Source organism: Hibiscus syriacus, unplaced genomic scaffold, assembly GCF_006381635.1.
Source record: "Hibiscus syriacus cultivar Baekdansim isolate YM2019G1 unplaced genomic scaffold, ASM638163v2 tig00007895_pilon, whole genome shotgun sequence".
Lineage (NCBI taxonomy): Eukaryota > Viridiplantae > Streptophyta > Magnoliopsida > Malvales > Malvaceae > Hibiscus > Hibiscus syriacus.
In genome coordinates, this window is record NW_024062147.1 from 647,130 (window position 1) to 671,825 (window position 24,696).

At 33.8% G+C, this 24,696-nt stretch overlaps 2 protein-coding genes and 2 pseudogenes across 2 annotated transcripts; 2 read left to right on the plus strand and 2 right to left on the minus strand.

The window, feature by feature from the left end:
- Positions 1–2,578: 2,578 nt before the first annotated feature.
- On the minus strand, positions 2,579–4,227 carry LOC120201634 (annotated as a pseudogene).
- A 3,008-nt stretch (positions 4,228–7,235) lies between these two features.
- LOC120201635 lies at positions 7,236–8,045 on the plus strand (annotated as a pseudogene).
- A 6,267-nt stretch (positions 8,046–14,312) lies between these two features.
- Positions 14,313–15,831, minus strand: LOC120201722 (3-ketoacyl-CoA synthase 6-like). The gene has a single exon (XM_039202279.1). It carries the CDS (start codon positions 15,802–15,804, stop codon positions 14,314–14,316), a length of 1,491 nt encoding a protein of 496 aa, XP_039058210.1. The 5' UTR covers positions 15,805–15,831; the 3' UTR covers position 14,313.
- Positions 15,832–21,768: 5,937 nt separating this feature from the next.
- Positions 21,769–22,724, plus strand: LOC120201621 (homeobox-leucine zipper protein ATHB-40-like). The gene is made up of 4 exons (XM_039202197.1): positions 21,769–21,925; positions 22,137–22,235; positions 22,284–22,426; positions 22,698–22,724. Exons 1-4 carry the CDS (start codon positions 21,769–21,771, stop codon positions 22,722–22,724), a joined length of 426 nt encoding a protein of 141 aa, XP_039058128.1.
- The last annotated feature ends 1,972 nt before the right edge of the window (positions 22,725–24,696 follow it).

Below are 24,696 nucleotides of genomic sequence, written 5' to 3' on the forward strand. Positions count from 1 at the left end.
CATGCTCCAAAAACAATATGGATCAAAATAACTATTTAAATATGGATCAAAATGATTTGTTTAATTAAATGTTAGAGGGCTTTTCTTTACATTATGCCTTAATTAATAGGGTATAGGGCAATGCGATTATTGAATTGTGCTTCTGTTATTTGATGGATTACTCGATGGTGGTTTGGTGCTGCAAAAGTTGGCAGCAAGAACTGGAGAGCCTACCTGCAATGTGGTCACCATGGCTAAAAGGCAATGGAGTCATTCCACGTAGAGTCGTATGTTTAGTGTTGTAGACAGTTGGTGTTCATGCAAAGGTTCTTGGTGTGTGGGACTTTCCAAATACAGTTGCTGGTGATGTTGTTTTAAAATTCATTGCCCCTAGCTTGCCTTCTCGACGCACGTACCCAATTTAACGTTATTCTTGTTGGTTACGATAATTTGGACATGCGTCAATGACACTCTGCAGTCACTTCACAACCAAGGATATAGGTGACATTGTTTGTTCCATTGGATTCATCTCTAGTTTACGATTTATGTTCGGTTTATGACTATCTTTTAATAAAATTTTCTTCAAAGTTCGAACACAAATCTCTTACTTGAAAATGCAATGTATATTATTATTATACCCAACTCTTGTTGATATATATAATTAATCTATAATATCTAAAATTACGAGTTCATACACGATTTGATAATAATGTACATTTATAAGATCCTTGAAGGTTTCTATAGTCCATGAAAAATGAAGCCCATTACCTATCAAATACACATGAAGCCCTTTAGCATGCACCACTTGCCTAAGCCCTTTACCATCAATTTTCAAGTATATATATATATATATATATTATATATATATTTGAATAATTCTATGATAAATATAAAGTAATATATATTCAAAGACTTTTAGTCATTTAACAATGAATGTTTACACCATGCATATGTGGTGCTCGAACCCACGATGTAACATCTGATATAAAATTGTGATGTAGAAATGATTGACATGATGGGTTGGAATGTAGTATTTGGTAGACAAAAACGACACCATCCTATATGGGACCATTACATGTATGTGAACAATTCAGACCACAACCCTTTAGAAATGCCAAGATTTGAATTTAATTTATGCCCCCACTATTGCTATCAAGTTTCCCCTTTAATCATCCAATTCTTCTTATCAAGTTTCGAATTTTTATAAAGCAATTATACAAAGAAGAATATATGTCTATTGAATCTACTTTAATTGGTATAGTTATTGATGTGTATATTTTAAAGACCATGAGTGCAAACATATTTGAACATCTAATATTTTACGATTTTTTTTAACAATTCTACTTATGAAGGGGAAATGAAGAATTTTGTTATTAATAGATATTAACTTAAAACTTAAGGGAAATGAGAAGTGTCAACTGAGAATCCTTCTATAAATTTTTACACTTACTCTAGATTATCGACAATATTCTATGAAATAGATTGAAAGAAGAAAAATAGTGGTGGATGCGGATGTTCTCAAGTCTACAAGATTGTGTTTCTTCTATTAGTTTTTTATTAGAAGATCATATAAAAAAAGACACCTAAAGTCTACAAGATTGTATTTATTCTATTAATTTTTAATTAGAAGATCATATAAAAAAAGACACCTAATACTAGATTTCTTTATCATGAAGTAATTAATATTACAAATAGATAGAATGGATTAAGATTATTATAGTCGAGAATTTATAAGATAAAATTTTGGATATGGGTGACTCATAAAATTAAAGTTTATATTCTACTTCATAAATCTTTACAATGGTATATCATAATGCTCAAAATAGTTGAATGATAAATGAGCAATTGATGCTAAATGTAAACTATTTGTGAAGGAAAATGGAAAGTTTATATCTCACAATAGTGGTATACAAAGTGTAGGAAGTGTTTATATACATGAATCAACTTGGGTGTTGTAGAATGTGCAAGAAAAGAGTTTGCCTTGCACCTAAGCATAGGGTGTGTAAATTGGTTTCATTTGATTATCTGTCGTTAAAAAATAATAGTGACACTGATGTGTCACAATAATGTTATATGATTTTAAGAAAAAGTAGTTAATTGATCAAAATAGAATCACATAAATAATTTATATGACTAAATATATAATTACCTTATTATTAAAGAAATTAAATCGTAAATGAGAACACATAAAAAAATTAAAGATAAGAATATATATTTTATTATATAGACGATAAATATAAGAGGATTAATTTACAAAGATACATCGAGTCTTGGAATTTTAATTATATATACGCTGACTATAGAGCTTTGGCATCGATCATAAAATCTTATTCACCTTTCAATTTTTGTTTCTTTATTAAAGAAATTATACGACGAACTATTCAAATAAAACTATAATAAAATTCGAATCACAACTTTTAATATTATTAATGAATTTTGTTCATGTTTTTTTTTCTTTCCTAACATTGTGGGTGTTCATCACGATAATACCTTTTGAATAGACCATCTTTTAACAGACCAGCTTTGTACAAGGGTAATGCTAAATTAAGCATACAACAACCAAATTCTTTTCCAGAAATATACCGAAGAAAATCTGAGAGAATAAAAAAAAGATATCAGTTAGTAGAGCGTAAGGCTCTTAGTATTGTGGTCGTGGGATCGAGTCTTATGGTCATTGGATCGAGTCTTATGGTGGACAATTCATAATTGTCGGAGGTCTTCCACGGAAGTTACTCTCGGGCAGCCTACTACCCTACCTTTCCTTAGTCCATTACATGTGAGAATAAGATCAACTACTTTGTAATGTGGATGTTGCTAATGTTACAACATAACTTATTTTTTCTTAAATATGACTGTATTTTTATGTTGCAGATGAGATTTAATATTACGGGAACGATGTTCTCTTCACGAACCTCCCTTTCATTCGAGGCCTTTTCTCAGCATTCAGTTTCCGAACCTCGTACCTTATCTTCTTCGAGAACAACCTCGTTCTCCGTTTTTCTCTGTATCTCGATACTCTTGCTTCTCTTCCTCCATCTCCCATTGCCTGAATTTGCCCTCCCATGCCGATCAAAATCAAACCACCATAGCTATGGCGAACTTCCCTTCATTTCCCTGCAAATTTGAAGCCAAATCATTGTAATCACCGTTACATGGAGCATAAAGTAGAAAGCTTTAAGCTTACTTACCGTGCAATCGGTCCATTCGTCTGGGTCTAAATCCGGTCGGCCACGGAAGTCCATGGGGAGCCTTGGGTTGCCCAGGAAGAAATGATGCTTCATAATCTAGGCTCAAAAATGGTTTCTTCTTCTTCGTTTTTGTTGTATTCTCTTCGTATTCCACTTCCCCTTTACTCTTCTTTACTATTCTTCCTTTACAAACTCGTCTCGGCCGCAGCTTGCCGGGGAATCATAGTTAAAGCTTAACTCACACGGTTCGAAACTCTCTTTGTCTTCAACCTTCATTTTACCGTTTCCCAAGGAACAGTCTCTAAAGTCCTCTTTGGAGTCGATTAACCCCTCCTCCATTGCGAACGACTCGTTTTTCCAGACCCTTACCTAGCAAGCTCTCGACATCGGCGGCAAACTCTGCAAGATCCATCTCGGAAGGGAAAAACCCCATGCGAACCATCAGCCAATAAAGCTTTAGACTCGGTCGCGACAGCTTCGTTTGACGTCGTCGAAGTGCATAATTCATCAACAAAAGGATCAAATATTGGCACCCTATAAAGTAACTGCTCCTCTTCATTCTCTTCATGCGATACCTCATCGATACCGATTTCCGGCACAATAGAAACGGGGTTGCTCTTCCTTTTCGTATGAACGGAGCCCTTCACGGCTCGCCTCGTCCTTGCCTTTTAGTAAACCCTCGATCCCATGACGGTAAAAACCTCTCCGATGTAACTTCATCGACGAGGACTTAACCGAAGCGGTTTTCAGCCGAACTCGTGTATGTCTACGAGCAAGCGGATTCGCCAAATGAACCGATGAATCACAGGCTTGGCAAAGGAAAGCATCGTCGGCAGCACAGTACCATCGAGCCCTTTTCTTTATACAGCTATCACAAGCTCTAACGTGTCTGGCACCAACGGCGTTGGCCATCATCTTCTTGGTAGATAGCATGGAACTCAACTAATCCCACTTAACCTACTTGAAATTAAACAAAAAAGAAAAAGAAAACTGGGAATTCAAACCGCAACAGGAAATGTTGAATTGATGCTTTATTTGCAGAGACCTTAAAGTGGTACAATTATTTGTATATGTGACCCCAAACTACTCTTTTACAGCATTTAAAGGCGTTGCATTCACTTTTGGGTCCATTCAACAGGCCTTATCTGGATTCCCATTGGTTAATGCTGCAAAGTTGATCCTAATCTCTGCCTTCTCATTGGCTACATCTGATCGAGGGATTTCCTGTGGTCCAAACCACCAAGGATGTGAGAATGAGTCATTTGAACCCATTCTACTGAGTTTCTAATGTTTTCTCTTTCCTCTGCTAGGGTTTTGAGTGAGACCGTTTTGTTTCTGAGTCATTCTACCTGCTGCATTATACCTGTTGCTGTGAGTAGTCGGATCCCTTTTTGGCGGTCCCCATTTGCGCACTTGCCATATTCGTTTTCCATTTTCTCGATGCTTTGGTTCTTGTGTCTCAGTACTCTTGTACTATCTCAGTGCAACAGGCTCATGCAAACCAATTAATGTAATCTTCACACTTAAGTTTACATCAATTGAACTTAACGATAAAATGAAAGGTCGATCTCTTCATAGATCTTAAATCCCAATAACATCCATAAAATATATTACCAATTAAATTTAAAAAGTTAATAAATATAACTTTATAATCATCTTACATTAAAAAAATATTACACTGATTATACCCTTTCGCATTCTTTTCACTAAACCGAAGATAACAATTACCTTCTGGTTTAGTGCTGTCAAGTAAAATAGATTAAACCCATCTGATTATATCATTCGAGTAAATTAATTTGATTGATTTTTTATTTATATACATTAGATATTTAAATTATATCTCTTCTTAAATTAATGTTTGAATGCTTAAATTAGTACTTGAATTAAATATATATTAGTCTCTAAAATTTTTAAACATTTTAATTTCATCCAACTATACATATATATTAATCACATCGATCGTTCAAAAATTTAAAAACTAATTTAGAATGACAATTTATAGATAAAATTATAACATTTAAAATTTTAAGTACTAATTTATAACAAAAACTATAATTTGAGGATAATATTCGATTAACTCATTTACGAATGAATACTTATCGTTACTAATATTATATTTCACGACAGTATTACTTTTAACACCGATCACTTAAAAAACATCGACAAAAAGCTTCTAGACATATAATACAAATAAAGAAATACAAGCCACAAATTAAAATTAATAATTAATATGTATTTAATTTAATCCATAATCGGATACACAATCAGTTCATGTCATTAAGGTTGCGTTTGGTTCACGGAATGTAAGATTACCAGTGGGAATAAAAGATTACTAGGGAATAGGATTACTGGGAATGTTGTATTTTGTGTTTGGTTGATTTAGCAGGAATGTAAGATTACCGTGTTTGATTAAAGGAATAAAAGATTATTGAAATGTATATTTGACCAAATGGTCTTTATTATATTGTATAATATTACAAATTGTAAATATTTATATATTTTCTTTAAAAAATTAAATTCATAATATGTATATAATTTTTTTACAAAATTAAAAATATAAAAAATGTTTAATGAAAGTGTAAAAAAAAATTAACCCCTGAACTTCATATAAATTTTAATTATCGACTTTTTTTGTAAATCTAAAATAATTTAAGGATAAATTTGTTATTTAACATTCGTAGAATTTTTATATTCAATGACAGAAGAATGATATTTTGAAATAAAAATAAAAATTTAAGGGCATTTTAATCCAAAACGCCGGTAATGTTACAATACCTAAGAGAAGGGAGGTAATATACCCAAAAAAATATACTATTAGTAATAAAACATTACCGGGAATGAGATTCCCGGCCAACCAAACATGGAAATGTGGGATTCTCATCCCATGGGAATCCCACAATCCTTGAACCAAACACCACCTAAAAGTTCAAGTCTTGCACGACAAAGACGGTTCTTGGTATATCTGTGGAAAAACCCGAACCAATAGGTTTGTCAATAGAAGATAATAAGATAGAATGTGGTTTACTTATGGATTTGGGATTAGGGTAATTCGGATAAGGTGATGTGGAGATCTCATCTTAAATGCCTAAAAATCAAACACACGAGAAAAATCTTACTTTGATTATTATTCATCGCCTTCAAAAATATGATATAATTAATGTTGTTCTATTAATTTTAGTTTAATGATGGTCGTTTGAGTTGGATGTTAACATTCTGATTGAGATATGATAATATATTTTAGTAACGTCTTCTAGCACCACAATTGATTTCAAGTTTGGCTCGACGGTATAATAAACGAAGAATCAATCCATAAAATACAACTCAAACAATTACAAGATAAGATTTATCATATCTCAATCGACATGTTAATGTCCGACTCAAACAACAACCAATTTTAACAAAAAATGACGAGTTTGAAACATATGAATAGTCGAGTGATCATTTATAACTTTTAATAGTAAGATTCAATAAAACACACCCTATAATTGATAGATAATTTTATAACTTTTAGTCGAGGGATTCAACAAAGCATACCCTATAATCGGATGATCATTGTATATTTTCCCATTTTTGTATGGTTAATTATATTTTTGTTAGAGTCAGTTGAATGATTTATTTTATTTTGTAGGTTCACGTACAGGTAAATGTTGATTTCAAATTTTAAAATTGATATACTTATTATTAAGTGGTTTTATTGGTTGGTTAAAAGGAATGTTATATTTTTTAAAATTATGTCTTCAAGTATATATAACCGTAGAGGGTGTGTACATTGTCAATAATTAAAAAATATATATAAATAAATATTATCAATATAATTATCCTAAATTATTAATAAAAAAAATTAAACATCGGCCTTCGACCACTGTATAAGGTAGGAGAGATTCTTTACCATCTTACTTACCGTGGCTTTTAGTTGATATTTTTTAAACAATGTTGAGTATGTATGACGCTCTCTTCCGTCGTATGCTTACGTGGAAATTTCATGTAATGTTCATTTTATGTTCATAAATGATAACAATGAAAATGACTATTAAAAATGAATAAAAACTTCATTTTTCTCAACACTCATGAACTTTGCCATCGTCTCCTAAGTCGTTGTTTTCTTTCCCGCAAAACATGGCACCGAAAGCCGAGAAGAAGCCTGTAGCGGAGAAATCTCTGGCGTCGACAGAGAAGAGACCGAAGGTTGAGAAAAAGATCTCAAAGGACAACGGGAAAAGAAGAAGAAGAAATGAAGAGCATCGAGACTTACAAGATCTACATCTTCAAGGTTTTGAAACAAGTTCATCCGGACATTGGGATCTCGAGCAAAGCCATGGGGATTCTGAACAGTTTCATCAACGATATCTTTGAGAAACTAGCACAGGAGGCTTCGAGATTGGCTAGGTATAACAAGAAGCCGACGATTACGTCGAAGGAGATCCAGATGGCGGTTAGACTGGTTTTGCCTGGTGAATTGGCTAAACTCACGGTCTCTGAAGGAACCAAAGCGGTTACCAAATTTACCAGTTCTTAGATCTATTCTTGTTCTTTCGATTTCCTCTTAATTTGATATTGCAATTAGATTAGTATATTCGCTAAAAAAAACGTCAAGGAACCTTGTAAAAGAGTATGAAGAGGAAAGAAATGAAGGTGAATAAGAAGAACGAAAGGAAGCATCGACACTTTCGATTAAAGTGAACGGGAGGAAGCATAAGCACTTTCGATTTAATTGTTCATCTTTTCATCAAGAATGTTGAATGTTAAAAATTAGTTGTAATTAGTTTTTTCATCAAGCAGCATTTGAAGTGATTTGTGGAAAGATTGGAGTGCAAGTGTTTTCATGGTCAGAAGAGGAGAAGAAGAAGAAGCGGGGAGAATGTTGAGATACATAAGGAAGCTGAGGGTGCTATCCACGTGCAAAGTGTCAAAGCTGTTAGGAAACTATTCTAGAAGCAATAGTTTGTTAAAGTTTGTTATGAACCTGCTATGAGAAGCTAAGGCTAGGTGATGTATAACTCACGCTTAATAAAATATATTTTATGGTATTCTGATATTCAATACAAGTCTATATTCTTCTGTTAACCCTTTCTCAACAGATTGTTTAAGTGATAAACAACTTATACATTTTAAGCAATGTTTCGAGTTCGAGTATTGTGTATGCATAAATTTACTGGGAGATTCACCCACCAAAACTAGATATATAAGTGGGTCGATCCAAATTAATCAAAATAAAACTTTAAAACCAAGAGGTCAACTAAAAAAATACTTCATTTTCATCGTTAGTGCTTGTAAGTGTAAATTCTACAGCAGAAAAAAATCCAAATGTATGGTCCATATATGAAGCCTAAGAAACAGGTCCAAATCCAAATATATCTACATATTTCAATATCCTTAAATCAAACGAAATATTTGAAGTACGGAAATCAAACATCGAGACTGGTAACCACAAATGATTACAAGTCTCATATGGAATTTAGTACTGACAAAAATTAGTGTTAATTTTTTTTAATATACTATGATAATATAAGGTAATATATATTTAAAATTTTCTTAGTCATTAATAATACGCATGCATCTATAAATACAGAGTTTTAAATTTAAGATCTTTAAAGAAGATAAAATTATTTTTAACCATCAGATATTTAAATCTGATGGTGACTTTTTTTTTATTTGGAGGGCTTGGGTCTCACATGAAGATTTTGGGCCTTTTAATGTGGCCTTATGGGTAAGGAAATTCTCAATTTAATTTATTATGTTATTTTATTAATTGTTAAACAGCTTAAAATTATGTGGGGAATAAATTGGGATTTTATTATCCATAGTCAACACAATAAATAAATTTGATATATCATATCTCCAGATAAAAAATTTGATTAGACTTAACCTATGTATTGATCTTAAAATAGACGCAAGTTTTAAGAGAATATAAATAGAAAAGAAAAAATGATCATTAGATAGTCGTCTAACTTAGAATCCCTCCCCTCGTTAGTTGTCCTATGTCCAAACCAGAAAGGAGTAGCCATTAATCTCAAGTTAACAACCCTATCGTCCAAACCATCGTAAACTATCACTTTCCATTGTACATCGACATTGATACAATGAACATAGATCGAACTTCCTAACTGATAGAATCGGTCAAATACTTGATTAGCGATAATGTACGAATTGAACGAGTTAAAATGTGTCAAAATCCAACTGCCGGTTTGATCCTAGAGGAGAGAAGCCCTTTACCCTCTCGCTTATTAGTTGAAACATATATTAGCAATTTTATCCTAACTGATAGAATCGGTCAAAATACTTGATTAGTCGATAATGTACGAATTGAACGAGTTAAAATGTGTCTAAAATCCAACTGCCGGTTTGATCCTAGAGGAGAGAAGCCCTTTACCCTCTCGCTTATTAGTTGAAACATATATTAGCAATTTTAAACTATCAAAGGAAGCATATGATGGCACTAAAGAACCCGTAGATCTCCTGTCATAGTATAGTGCCTATATGGATATTGTAGGAGCTTCTAACGAGAGTTTAAATACAAATTCCTCCCAACCACCCTCCACAAAAGCACCATAAACAAATATCATTCTATTTCTCCTAGTTCCACTTATGAATTTAGAGGGTTATTACAAGATTTTGTAGGGCACTTCTTGGTCGATAAGATCGTTATTAAATCTGGAGCAACTCCTTAATTAAGACAGTACATGGCTGGAATTCTTTTAGGATTATACTTTAAGATTCGATCGAGCCACTTGTAACTGATATTGTTACCATATAATGAGAGGGACCTTTCACTCTAATTTTTTTTTTTCAAATACTTTTTAAACTCTTCTTAATCCTAAAATTAAATAAATTAAATCTTGGTTTCTTTTTTTTGGGTTTAAATATTTCTTGAATCTCTTAATGGTTGGGACATCTAATATTAACCCTCGGTTAATTTAGATATCTTATGTGTTTGTTTCATGTTCACAATTTATAATAATGATGTTGTTTAGAATATTCGAACATAAATTTCCTCTAAAAAAATAATGTGTCGTCACTGCACGTAACAATTATTATCTTTATTATATAACAAAAACGATACACGCCATCTGAGTTTCATGAAAAGCAGCAGTAATATTTCCATGCAAGCAGCATTTTTCCATCACAAATCTAAACGATTCTTAGGTCAAAGGCCGAGTGGGATGAATAGCTCCCCTAAATTACTCGTATAGCTCAGTTGGTAGAGCAGAAGTCTCTTAACCTTGTGGTCGTGAGATCGAGTCTCATTGAGGGCAATTCATAACGGATGTCTTCTACGGAAGTTGTTCTCAACCTGGCGTTGGGGGCAGCCTACTATCCTATCTCCCCCCTATTACATATGGGAATAGGGTCAGCTAATATTTCTCATAGGCGGGCACCGGATACTTCTTTTTAATTGTTCGAATAAAATAACAGCGGATTCAAAAATAGTTTTTTAAGATAGACACATATATTAATAACATAAAACCTTTTAATACAATGAGCACAAATAAAGTTTCAACATAGATACCATCAGTAAAATAAGTAATTAATAAAATAAATTCAATGTTCATCCTCGTGTGTGTATATAGATCCACCACTCGAATAGAGCCACGGGTGCTCTCATGCTGGTAGCATGAATTTGGTAGCTTCGGGATTTTCTCGAAGCATACAAAACTTAAATGGATGTGGTTTTTTAAGGAGTTTTAGAGAATGGTCATTTCTGAGTACCACCTCCTTACCCTATGTTTCGATTGTATTGGTTTTAGTGCTTCTTGGCTTTTCACCAAACCTTTTTCTTGATGGATTGGATATTAAAAATTAGCTGACACTATTCCCTATGTAATGGGATAAGGGGAGGTAGGGTAGTAGGCTGCTCCTAACGTCAGGTTGAGAGCAGTTTTCGTGATACCTCTGTCAGTCAGAATTATGAAAAATATTATATATTCATATTTAGGTTTTTTAATTATCCAACACAAATATGATCTTTAAAGTTCAAACAAAATTATTTTAATATCATAAACTATTCAGATCAAATCTCATGCCTACAAATATGATTATTTGGATCTAAATCATCAAATAAAAATGAATCACTCTAAATCACTAAGATTACTTAACAATATATCTTAAATTATATCCAACATTTATCAATACATTGTCCTTTTTTTTGGAATTAATCATTGATACATGATCTATTGACCGACTAATCCAGATCGGATACTACAGAAGCGAGGGTGACCATCCCAACCCAGTTTGCTCCTTTCGCAAACGTCAGAATTCGAACATCTGACATTGCATAAGAGACCTAGTGCCTCATCCCACTATACACACTGGTTGTTGGTACATTGTCTTTCTTTTTAATGTGCTTGATAGTATGGTTAGAAAAAAATTGATTTTTTAATTATATGGGGTGATTATAAGATAGTATATGTTCATAATCTTTTTTAGTCAATGACGACGTACACACACTACATACATAGGGATGGTAAACGGGTACAATTTCGTGAATTCCGTACCGTACCCGCTCCAATTGGGGTGGAGATGGGTATAATTTTAGTGGGTAGTGGGCGGGTGTAGGTTTAGAAAGTGGTACCCGTCGCGTGTAGTGGGTGGGTGATGGGTTTGAGACCTTTTCTGCCCCGCATCCGCCCGCCCACTAAATACCCATTAAATTTTTGGACCATTATAAATTTAGGTATAATTTTAGGGTTTTTCATTTATGTGTGCCAAAGAATGAAAATATTATGTGTTTGTCATTTATGTTTCTAGGTTTTAATTATGTCTTTTATTATGGTGTTTTATGTACTTTAAGATCTATGTTAACACTTAACTCAAATAATCATTGGTTTATTTTATGTTTGTTGCTTATGTATAACTTAAGGTTACTGTGAGTATAGGTGGTGGGCGGGTGTGGATTTGAAAAATTTTTACTCATCATAGGTGGTGGGCGGGTTGTTAAACTATGTTTCGATATAACAATTTAAGGCAAAATGGTTTTTGGACTTGAATTGAATTTAAAAAATGTTTTTGGACGTAATTGAATTTATTCAAAGTTTTTAAAAGGTTTCAAAAATAATTCAAAATCAATTAAAATTCGGATTTGAGCAAAAAATATTTTAAGGGGTTTCAAGATTGCCCAGGGGGTATAGATTCCCCCCCAGGGGGTACAGATACCCCAGGTACAGATACCCCCCCAGAGGGTACAGATACCCCCCCAGAGGGTACAGATACCCCCCTGCAGGTTTTTGCCTCCGAGAAAAACAGAATGTCCAGGGGGTACCGATTCCCCCCCAGGGGGTACCGATTCCCCCCTGTTCAACAGCCCAACGGTCATAATATTTGAATATTATGAAGGGTATCGATTCCCTATGAAGGGGTACCGATTCCCTCTTCTGGGCAACCTTTTTGAGTATAAAAATCATCCCCAAACGGCTCCAAAACATCCCCAACGGCTATATACGACTTCAAACTCATTCCAAGCTATAAATACAAGCTGAGGACACTTGAAGAAGCAAGAGAACAACTATCCAAGCAATCAAACACAAGAGAATAGTTTTTCAATCTTATTTCATCTTTCTCTTGTAAATATTTTTGTTCTTGTGAGCTCAATCTTGTAAACACCTACCTTAGAGAGGTTTTCTTGTTTACACTTATTATCCTTTTGTAAAGGGGAAAGGTTCTAGCTTAGCCCGTGTAAAAGCTAGGGAAAGGTTCTAGTTTAGCCCGGAAAAACTAGGGAGTTGTAAGGTTATCTCTTTGTCCTCAAAAGAAAGAACAAATTAGTGAATTTGTTGGAAAATCCTTGGTGAGGAGCTAAGGTAGTGGATGTAGACTTTGGTTGATAAAGTCGAACCACTCTAAATCGCTGTGCAAATTTCTATCTTTCAATCTCCTTACTCCCTAAACACAAAACCATTCCGACCCCTCTTTGCAAACCGTTTCGGTTGTCGATTCGAGCTTCCGAAAATCCTAACACGGGTGATGGATTTAAAAATATTAAGTGAGTATAGGGATGGAGGAGGGGGTATCCACACCCGACCCGCCCGTTTACCATCCCTATACATACACGGTTACTTGAACTTAAGACATAAAGAGAAAATAACAATTTTCCACCACTGAACCCACTTAATTCAACACAATCAATCAATTAAAATAAATTGTTTAATCATCTTAAAAGATTTTAAAATAAATTTAATAATATTATATGAAATTTATAAAAATAAAAAAATAAAAAAATATATTAGAAAAAATATAGCTAGGAAATGTTTACAATAAATAAAGCATTAAAAATGGACTAAAACATGATGATAATGTTAATTTTTTTTATTAAAAATCCAAATTAATAAAAAATATATATAAACCCAGTTCTATAAGTGGAAATGACCTAGATGAAGAGAAATTAGTAGTTGTTTTGTACAGGATTATTTCAAAAATAAATACTTAAAATATATTATATTTTTTATTTAGATACTTAAAAGTTAGTGACATTGATTAAGAATTTACCTTCTGCATTTACCTTGTGAAGTTAAAAAAATATGGTCACTGTCTATTCAAAACTGTATCAGACTTTTTGCCAGCAAAATCAGTAATTGAAATTGAATTCTTTAGTCTTCTCTGTAGGTGCTGTTTTCTCTGTGTTTTATATTGACATTAGATTTCCATTTATTCATGCTTTTCTTTGATTCAGTGGCATCAACAACTTACAGCTAGAATCTCTAAACCCATATTAATTCCCTATAAATCAAGAGCCGCCCAATAAAACTGGTTGACAACTACACATATAGTAACAGGTCACATGCCATTAATAGGGACAGACCCTACATTCAAAGGGATAGCAAACTTGGATTGATGAATTCACCCTCATGACAGCTTCAATACCATTAATATTTTTGGAGTTTATTTTAAGGACGAAGTTTCCAAACACTGTTATTTTTCTCCCCGCAGGGTGTACATTGAATAATACAAAAGAAAGGTGCAATCATATGAGGTATCTATGCAAATTGCAAACTCATGATCTGAGAAAAGAAAAATGGAAAAAGGATACAGTATGGAAGAAGAAGAAGAAGAAACGAATGAGTAAAAGAGGTTAACAGGAGAAATATACGTAAATTGAGAGAGAGAGAGAGAGATGAACCAGAAGATCCATGTTTATTGCTGTTTTAAGTTTAACCTAGATATTGACAACTTCAGGGATGTGAACCGGGTACCTTTCGATGCAATCCGCCCAGGGTCCGTCTGTTGGTGTCTTGATGGTCCGGTTGCATTTCCATACGGCACTGTTACACTTGAATCCGCTCCCGAATGCGATCTGCCAAACCCGGTCGCCTCTTTTCATCCTCCCTTTTGACTCGATGTAGCTCATCTCGTACCATAACGACGAGGACGATGTGTTACCGAACCTATGCAATGCCATCCTCGATGCCTCGACGTGTTCTGCTGAGAGTTGCAGGTTCTTTTGAAGTTCGTCTATGACTGCTCGGCCACCGGCGTGGATGCAGAAGTGCTCGAACGCTTGCTTGAAGTCGGGAATGTAAGGTTTCCACTTCGGATTAAAGATTTTACGCCAAATGAGGGTTAAAAGGAAGAGGATTTGCTCGGATGCGGGAAGGACCAAAGGGCCAATAGTGGTGATGTTGGATTTTAAAGCTTCACCCGCAATAGCCATGAGATCTTTGGACAATGATATCCCGACGTTTCCTTCTTTGTCTTCTTCTTCGAACACACATCTATATGCCTTATCGTCGGCGCCTTTGTGTGTTCGAACGATATGGACGAGACGATACTTGGCACGCCACCTCTCGGAACTGCGGTTTGACAAGAGAATGGCGGCGCCACCCATGCGGAATAGACAGTTAGGAAGAAGCATGGCTCTTTCTTTCCCTTGGTAGTAGTTCGGAGTGATGATCTCGGTGCTGACAACGACCGCATTAGAATTCGGATGCACTTGGAGAAGATCGCGAGCTAAATCGATCGAGATAAGCCCTGCACTGCACCCCATTCCCGAAAGATTAATGCTCTTTATATTACTCCTCAGCTTGTACTTGTTGATGACCATGGCAGACAAAGACGGCGTCGGAGAAAACAGACTGCAATTAACGATAAGAATATCAATATCTTTAGGTTTCAACCCCGTTTTCTCGAACAAAGAATCCATAGCGGAGAAGATAACAAGTTCAGCCTCCCCTCTCGCAGCCTCCATCGTCGGAGTCGGTGGAATGTAATGAATAGCGGGAGGCAAACAAGTCTCCTCACCAAGACCAGACCTCTCGAGAATCCTCATCTGAAACTCAACGCTCTTCGGGTTGTTGCTCAAGTTCAACCTGGAATGCTCCATGAAGGTAGCGAAAGGAACCCGATAAGTCACCGGAGGCTTGTAACACGAGTAATCCACAAGGTAAATGCTTCTCGGCTTGGACATGAAGTAAACAGTGGCGATAAAAATGATGAAGAAAGAAGAGCACAGAATCTGAACAAGATCCAAGTGAAGTGAATCCCATAGGTTAACAATCTCCTCGGGACCTAAACGAAGAAGTTCGACAACAACACCGAGCATGACAGGAACAAGAATGAGTGTAAGAATGTGATTGACTAGGTCTTGGTAGCCGAGCTTAACGTACTTAAGCTTAACGGAGGCGGAGAAATCAGTGAAGATGGGAGGCATTGTTGAAAGAGAGAAGGTGTTGTTTGTGTGAAGGAGAATGGGGCTAGTGTTTATTTTAAGGGAAGAAGAGGCGGGGGGATTTAAGGAAGAAGAAGAAGGGGCAGATGAGCGTAGTAAATGAATGGAGACACGCCACTCAACGCTCACTTAACTCCCATTAATTTTTCCTAACTCCCTTTGCTTCCAATTTGTAAATACACCCCTTACTTCATCAATAAGCTCACTTTTCGTGAATCTGCCTTCTGTAATTTACTCTCTTTTATTCTTTTTCATTAATTAATCAACCATGGGGATCTTATCTCCACTGCTCACTTCAACCGGTTCCATCCAAATTTTGATAATAATTTTTTTTATTGTCAAAATATAATGTTTATATCTAAAACCTTTAAAAATAATTATATTTCCTTCTATTATTAAGTTTACTTGATGAATCATATCCCAATAAAATTAAAAGTTCAACAAATTGTTAAAAAATATTGAATCCAAAATAACGATGATCAACTTTTATCAAATGTTATAACCATAGAATAAGTTAATCAAAACATATCTTAATAAAACACACGCATCACTGAGAAATTCAGAAAAATTTTATAAATTGTACCAATATAAATATAATAAAATTATTTATCTAAAATCATTTATATATATTTTTTACTTAAATATATATATATATATATATATATATATATATATATATATAGAGAGAGAGAGAGAGAGAGAGAGAGAGAGAGAGTATTAAATAGACCAATATAATTTTCTTAACATAATTAATACATATTTTATATTTAGGGTAAACTATCTATTTAGTCATTCACTTATTACTTAATTTATATTTTGGTCACTTAACTATTATTTTTTTCAAAATTTTACTTAACCTTACGTTTTAGTTCTGTTTTGATCACTTGCCGTTAGAAAATTAACAATGATGTTAACATGATATTTTAAATTATTTTCAATCTTGATGTGGCATTATCTTATGATGAAAGGTCAACATCATCGTTAATTTTTTTTTAAAATGAGTGACCAAAACGTAACATTAAATGTGATTTAAAATAATAATAGTTGAATGACCAAAACAGAAACTAAATAATAAGTGATTGATTAAATAAATAATTTACCTTTTTATGCATGGGTTGGACCATGGCCAGGTAGGCGCCTAAACAGTAAATACACCCCTGTCACACAAGGTAAAATTTAAACATTGAGTATCGAGGTTCATAAATTTTCTTTTTCACCATTGGATCAAATTTTCATCCGTGGAAATTAAAAAATATATATTCTAATTGATAACGTGTTATAAAGAATATTAGGATTCTATCACATTCACACCCAGAGTGAAAAAATAATTTTCAATAATAAATGTTTGTTTGTATAAAAAATATTATTATTATAACTTGGTAAATATATAATTTTATATTTTATATTTTATTTTTGCATATTTTTTAAACTGGTTTGATGTCATTACGTTCAATGACATCAAACTCAAGAAATACTTTAAAATATACTTTAAAAGATTTTATTTAGGGAGTTTAAAATAAATAAATGTTGTTATTTTTAAAAAATTTAGGTTAATAGTTGATTTTTTTATTTACAAGGTGTGTGTTTTCAGTGGTGGAGCCACGGCTTATTAAGGGTGGGCACGTGCCCACATTGAAATCTGAATTCTCTTTGATTAGTTACTTATTTTACAAATTGTGTCAACCTTGAAATTTTATTTGTATCAATCTCATTCAAAAATTTTGTGTTGTTAATATATATGTACCCAACCTAAAAAATATTTCTGAATCCGTCATTGCATGTTCTTAACAAACTAAAAAACATTCTAAATATATATTACTTTATAATCACCCATATTATCCCAAATATACATATTAACATATTCTCATGTATTTATTAACCTATATTAACATATTCCAATGTATTTATTATATCTTTTGTTGACAACTGTTTGAAAATGACATAATTAACTAGTCCTAGTTTGAATAATGTATTGCTTTGTTGTCACTATTTGTAATTCTTGTGTCATTCATTTTGGGACAACTTTATAGAGTTGTAGATAAGCAAGAGCATTTATGCAAGAGAAGCTTTGAGAGTAAGCAAAAAAAAAAACTAGAAGATCAACTAAGATGGCGAAAGGAAATTAATTACATAAAAGAAATCAAGCAGGAAATACAATTTAAAGTAGAGAGATCATTTGGATAATTCTACACGCCAATCTCATAACTCTAATAACTTAAGGGTAAATTGCATTTCTTCACACTCGATTTTGACCGATTTCTTGTTTTGGTCACCAAACCATGGACTCGTTGGGATTTGAAGGTAGATGCTCTAACACCGGAAAATAGAAGAGAATCTAAAAAAAATAGGTTAAAAAATTAGAAAGAAAGATTTCAGGGATATTTTCACAAATTTGAAAAGAAGTTTTAGGGCTTTTTCACATTTTTGAAAGATCTATACCATGTCATAATACCATTAATAATTAAACAGAGTGACAAAAAAACAATATAAAAGTTGAGTGATTATTTTTTTAAAAAAATAATTGATGACCAAAACAAAAATATAATAAAAGTTGAATAATTAAATTTATAATTTACCCATAACTTAGATAGTAACGTAGATGAAAAGAAAGCTATTAACACAAGCGACTCAAGGAACACAACATTGAACCCAACTGTGAGCAAACATACATTTAGAACGTAAATAAATTGCACTCAAATTACAACAAAGAATAGTTGACGAGCTTTGGTAGAAGCAGCAAATTCCCGTAACAAGTTTTGGTGAGTAACGATGAATCTAAATTGAAAAAAAATAATATTTAAAATTTTAATTTTACTTTTTAAGATGAATAGTAATTTTTTTTAAATTTTTTTAAATTTTATTCTCTTCTCTTAACATATTAAATTAAAATTTCAAATTAATGGATGTGTAATTACTCCCCTTTGAAGGTCAATGTATTCATCTCTAATTGTGAGCCAACAAGTTTCAGTAACAACCTTATGACGGATCAATAAATAATTTTTAGGGTGAACATACATATGTTAACAACATAAATTCTTTTAAATGAACATCATCAATAAAATATATAATTAATTAACAAAAGTTTAAATTTTAGAAAATGCACGAAAAGTTATGGATGCGCCGCTCAACAGCCCAATATTCGGCTTTCGTGGATGATGTAGCAGCAGACCATTGCTTGTGAGAAGACCAGAAGAGTAGCTCCTCGCCCCAAGCCTGAGTCCATAAACGGATTTATGGGGTCCAATAGAGCACAAGATCATCGATATCAATACCACTCAGATCACAATATCTGAAACTAATAATATGTACCAACGTGAACATTTACCAGATCAGCATTTTTCCAATCCGAAACATTAAAGTAAGGCATGGATTTTTTTTCTTTCTTTCAAGGAAACTATTCTAATTTCACTGTTTTCGTCATCTTTTAAAATTTTATAAATTCGTCACTCAACATAAAATTCTACATCCTACCGATCATAATCAACTACTCATATCAAAACTAGCTTATCCAAACCGGAAGGAGCCATGTATCTCACATTAGGCGACCGTGACATGAAACATACCGGTGCACATGATCTTCCGTTAGTTTCAGAATATGATGATTTTATGGTACATGTTTTGTGATCTCAATGCTATATCGGATTCGAATGCGAAGACGTAATAACAATGGCACTCGGTCCAACACAACTAGTTATAATTATTCGATTTGATTCAATTCAATTGAATATTCATATCTACGTGTACATCTGTATTGGCCCTTCGTTTCTATGAGATTCAAAATTTTATGCGGAGAGGGAGGCCGCCCGACGAGTGGACTGAATGGCCTGAGGACAAAAATCAGCAGAAAATTCCAAAACAAATCAACTTGGTCTCTAATTTTAATACTAGAAACATATACTTAAAACAATTTGTGGCTGTCCAATTTACTAAGAGCTGATAATGACTGATTAGACCCTTTTGCCTTTGTTTTTTTACCTCTTCCTTGCATCATTGTCATCTACATCTCATCTTGTTTTCTTCCTCCTAATTCTTCTTACAAATTACCCTTGAGAAATTTCTTTTCTTTTTCCTTCATTAAACATTTTATTTTATTGAGAGAAAATTTTAAATTATGTATATTGCCCCAGAACCGACTTGCCCTAATCGTCCGCGTTCTGCCCTTAGCATGAAGAACAGACCAACTCCCCAACAAGCAAGTTGGAGACGAGAAACTGAAAACCACATAAAAACAAAGAAAGTTGTGGTCCTTTTGAAAAGATCTTTTTTTCTGGTTTAAACAAACTTCTTTCTACCCATCTATTTAAATGGTCGGTATTCGTTGTCCTACAATCTATACTTGTCTTTCGAGTTCAATTTTCCAAGTCCAACTCGGTTCGGTTTCCAACCACTGTATTGTAAGAAGATGGTGTAACTATTTAATTTTAGGTCCCAATTCTTGAAGCACCTGTTTACCAAATAATGAAATAATATCCCAAGAAATATCTGCTCTCTGTGGTCTTGTTTTGGTCAAAGTTTTTACAACTCAGTACATCACATTTTTTACACTTGCGGTTATCAAACTATTGTTGTTTTCCTACTTTGGTTATTAAACTATTTGCACTTAGGAAGTTGGTTTTTGAGCCCCACTTACAAGAATGTAACCATATTAAATATATTGGATAACTATTTTGAAGTCATATGTTGACGCCGCAGGCACAGATGCGTACCAATTCTTGATTCTCATATGAAAAGAGGCTCCACAATATCCATAACCAATATATTGAGACATCAGAAAAATGCTCCATGAGATCTTTAGTCTCATCTTATGTCTCAATGTCAATTTGAAATTAGAGAACATAGAACAACTAGTACAGGGGACATGAGACGGCTATGCTCCTCTGCAGCCTAATCTCCCTTAGGAGTTGATAACATGAAGATCGTCAATCTGTCCTAGCGATTGCTATGGTTTATCCACTCATGCTCCCTCGAGTCGACGAGTCGGGGACGAATTCAATGTTGCTCCTTCTCCAGTCAACACTCAAGAGAGAAACCCTATCGTTTAGGTTATCCAAGTGAGAGATTGTTTCAATTGATGTCCTTGTTCGACTTTAGAAACCTTTTCGTTTTATTCTCCTCCTCATCTTTTCTTTTGTTGTTGGTAGATCAATAACTCGTAAAGAGTTTTCTGAATTAACTCCTCGTGTTGTTATATCTCCGAAGAAATAATCATACTTCTGGAGATATGTTTCCACCAATTATGCCTCTAAAGAAATCAACGTACTTTCAAAGATATTTCTTCGTCAGCAACCACGAATAATAATTTGTCCGCGTGTTGAAGTCTTCTCAGAAAAATTTTATGTAGGATAAAGTCCATGTCCATCCATTAACTTTTGACAAGAACTTCAACAAGCTCGAAAAATATCAATATCAATTTATTGTTAGGGGCCAACTTTTCGTATGTCAAGTCAACCTATAAATATCCATATTAACCTCAAGCCTGACATCAATATTCTTAGTATATAAACCACCAATTCAAGACTAAAAAGGGAACAAACCTTTTACATTGTTCATTTTCTCGAATATATCTTGGAAGAGAACCAAAAGATGATTATTATTCGAAAAATCTTCTAAAGATAATTAAATACAATTCCACACTGAAATCAAAGAGATAAATTGGATAAACATTTTATATTGTTAAACATGATTCATATTATAAGATATCAAATACCTTAAATGAAAATTGTAGGGACAATATAGTAATTCCACTTCAACTCGTCCAATCACAAGGAGAAAAAAACAAACCAGACAACTGAAGCTTGATCTAAATCCATAGGCCCTTCTACTCCAAGTTTCAGATGGGGAATCTCTCTCCAAAGTTTTATACTTTTGATTCCCTGTGCTTTTGAAAAGCTTCAAAATTTCTGGTTTCATAGCTTGAAGTTTGGGCATTTCCTTTCTTGGTGATATATGGGTTCCACACTTCACATTACTGTGATTGATTCCCATCAAGTCTTGATCAACAGTGTTAGTTCAGATATGAATGTTTTGGTTCAAAGTGAACAACTTTCTTGTCTCTCAGGTTATGGATCTTTATGGATACCCTCTTCTTCCTCTGCTCTACAGGGTAATTATCTTGTTCCTCTCTCCCTTTCTTTTTCTTTCAATTTTTTTGGTTGATTGTTATAAGTTTAAATTTCAATCATGGGTGTTGTTTGGTTCCTCTGGGCTTGCATTCTTGAGAATTTTCCATAGAAATGGTGACGAATCACCTGGTTTTGTCTGGTTTCTAAGCAAATGATTAGCTATGATGATGTAATGGAGTTGAAATTACTCAGAGATGCCATGTTCCAACCGGTTGACGAAGACAATGGAGATGATGATTTCGATGGATCGTATCACCGCCGGGGAAGAAAAGGCGGTTAACAGCCACACAAGTTGAGTTTCCGAGAGAAGCTTTGAGGTTGAAAACAAACTCGAACCAGACAGGAAGTTGCAACTTGCAACAGAACTCGGTTTAGAGCCCCGACAAGTTGCAATCTGGTTTCAAAACCGTCGTGCTCGGTTTAAGAACAAGCGGCTGCAAAAAGACTACGATTCCATGAAAGCTAGCTACGAGAAGCTCAAGGTGACTATCAGAATCTCCTGAAGGAGAAGGATGTTTGAGAATGAGGTTAGATTAACACAACATTTTTCTATTTCATGTACTATTCAGCTTAACTCAGAGATAGATCGACTGAGTTGTCGACCGAAAATTTTAAATTTTTATATAATTTAATTTTTTTTCTTCTTTAAAATTTTATAAATTCTCTCATAGCATAAAATTTTATAAATTCTCTCATAGCATAAAATTTTGTGTTCCATGGATGAACTGATTGTTCTACTTTCATTCCCAATAGGTAATTGCACTGAAAGAGAAGGTGTGATTCGAGAGAAAGGGATGGAAAATTTGGATCACTCGATGCAATAAATTCACCCAAACACCTCCTGTGTCTAATGTGCCACCGTCGGAAGAAGCATGTTCGGCTAAAGTGATGTTATCGACTCGTATAGCCCTCGTCCACCGATGGGAATCATTCTCGTTGATCAATCCGGTCGGTTCGTTGAATGTTTATGAACCGGATCAGTCCGATATTCCCGAGATGATGAGAATCTAAGCAAAGACCGTGTGCACCTGCATCCACCTATGTTCTTCCCAAATTCGAACTCGAATGTTACTATGATGCCTGCCAATTCATGTAATTTTGAATTGCCGGTGGAAGATCAGTCATTTTGGTCATCACTTTACTAAGTTAAATAACACTTTACTTAATTTGTTAGCACTTCGATGCTTTTGCACTTTTATTACGGTGCTTTCAAATCAGCGATGTCTTCTTTGCTTACTCTGCATATAGTATATAGAGTTCATATAGATAACCTTAAAATATGACAATTTTTTTATCATTCGATCCGAACTATGTTGGTATGCTATTACTCGATTAGAGATTCGAGTTCTAGAGTTTAGGATAACCAAAGTCTCGAAAAGTTTTGAACTTTGAAGAACGCACCAGCAGAGAAAGAAGAAAAATTGTGAAAAAATGATAGTCTATATCTTTTTTGTGCAAAAAAAACCCAGGAATTGCATCAACAACTTCATGAAGCGTGACATCTTGGGGTTGAAATCCTAAACAATGGAAAAGTTTGAAAAATAAGAATAATGGGCAATGAAAGTCAAGGTATGGATCATCTTCTTCCTTAGCTTTCATGAACGGGTGATGACTTCTACATCACTGCTGTTGGTTGGGGCCCGGGGGACGTTGACAGATTCAGTATTTTTCCAGCATATATTATTAGGATTAAAGTATATTAATCCCGTTAATAATAACTTTTAATATAAAAATAATGTTTAGATATATTTTTTTTTCATTATATGTCTCCGTTACATACAACTTCAAGAATTCAATAGCTTTTCAAGTCGCATTGGTATTGTTCTCCTATTTGAACAAGAGGGAGAGGAAGGGGAGTAATTTAACAAAATATTTTCTAAATATAATTAAATAATTTTAAACTTTTTATAAATAATTTTTTAAAATTCCATAATACGACAAATGTCATTTAATATGATTTTTTAACAAACATCACCGTCGGACACTTAAAATGATAACGTTTGTAACATTAATACTTTGACAGACTAAAAAAAATTTGACACCTAAATAAAAAATTAATTTAGAATTTATTTTTATATTATCTATTAATAACATAATAACTAATATAAACAAGTCACCGTGAACTTGTTTATCGATTAAAAAAAGAGAATCTTGGTGATTCAAGTTGAAGAGATGAGAGGGAAAATCTTTGGTTACCAAGAAATGTACAGAATCGGTGATTAAAAGAAATGGGAAAATTTTCAGGATGATTTGATTGGTGGAATATGCATCATTCCAATTTCCCGAGCATTCGGTGCAGCAGAAGACTGTTGGGATCATCAGAATCTGCTCTCTGATCTCATTGGCTTTGCGGTAGGATCATGTGAAATTTTGCAGGCAGGGGGAAGTTCTAGCAGCTCCCCTGCTTTTCTAATTAACCCATTTTGTAAATACGTTGTTGAAATTATTTAATGGTTCAGTAATCATCTTTCTTTTTAAATATTAGTTTTATATATGTTATTTTCTTTAATTTTTTAACATTATTTGATGACCTCAAAGACTTCATAATGTTCCGGAGGATACTCACATGAAAGTGGACATAAAAAAGAGAATGATTCCGTACAATGGCATACTTGGGACGAAGGTTCACGAGCAAGTTTACCAGAAGTCCGTCCCACAGGACACCGAAGAAATTGGTTTATATATGTTATTTTCTTTAATTTTTTAACATTAGTTTGATGACCTCAAAGACTTCATAATGTTCCGGAGGATA

Coding starts and splice junctions, on each gene's coding strand:
- LOC120201722 (XM_039202279.1), bottom strand. CDS start 15,804: ATGCCTCCCATCTTCACTGATTTCTCCGCCTCCGTTAAGCTTAAGTAC.
- LOC120201621 (XM_039202197.1), top strand. CDS start 21,769: ATGGGTTCCACACTTCACATTACTGTGATTGATTCCCATCAAGTCTTG. Junction 22,236..22,283: donor GGCGGTTAACAGCCACACAA/GTTGAGTTTCCG, acceptor AACTCGAACCAG/ACAGGAAGTTGCAACTTGCA. Junction 22,427..22,697: donor CTAGCTACGAGAAGCTCAAG/GTGACTATCAGA, acceptor CATTCCCAATAG/GTAATTGCACTGAAAGAGAA.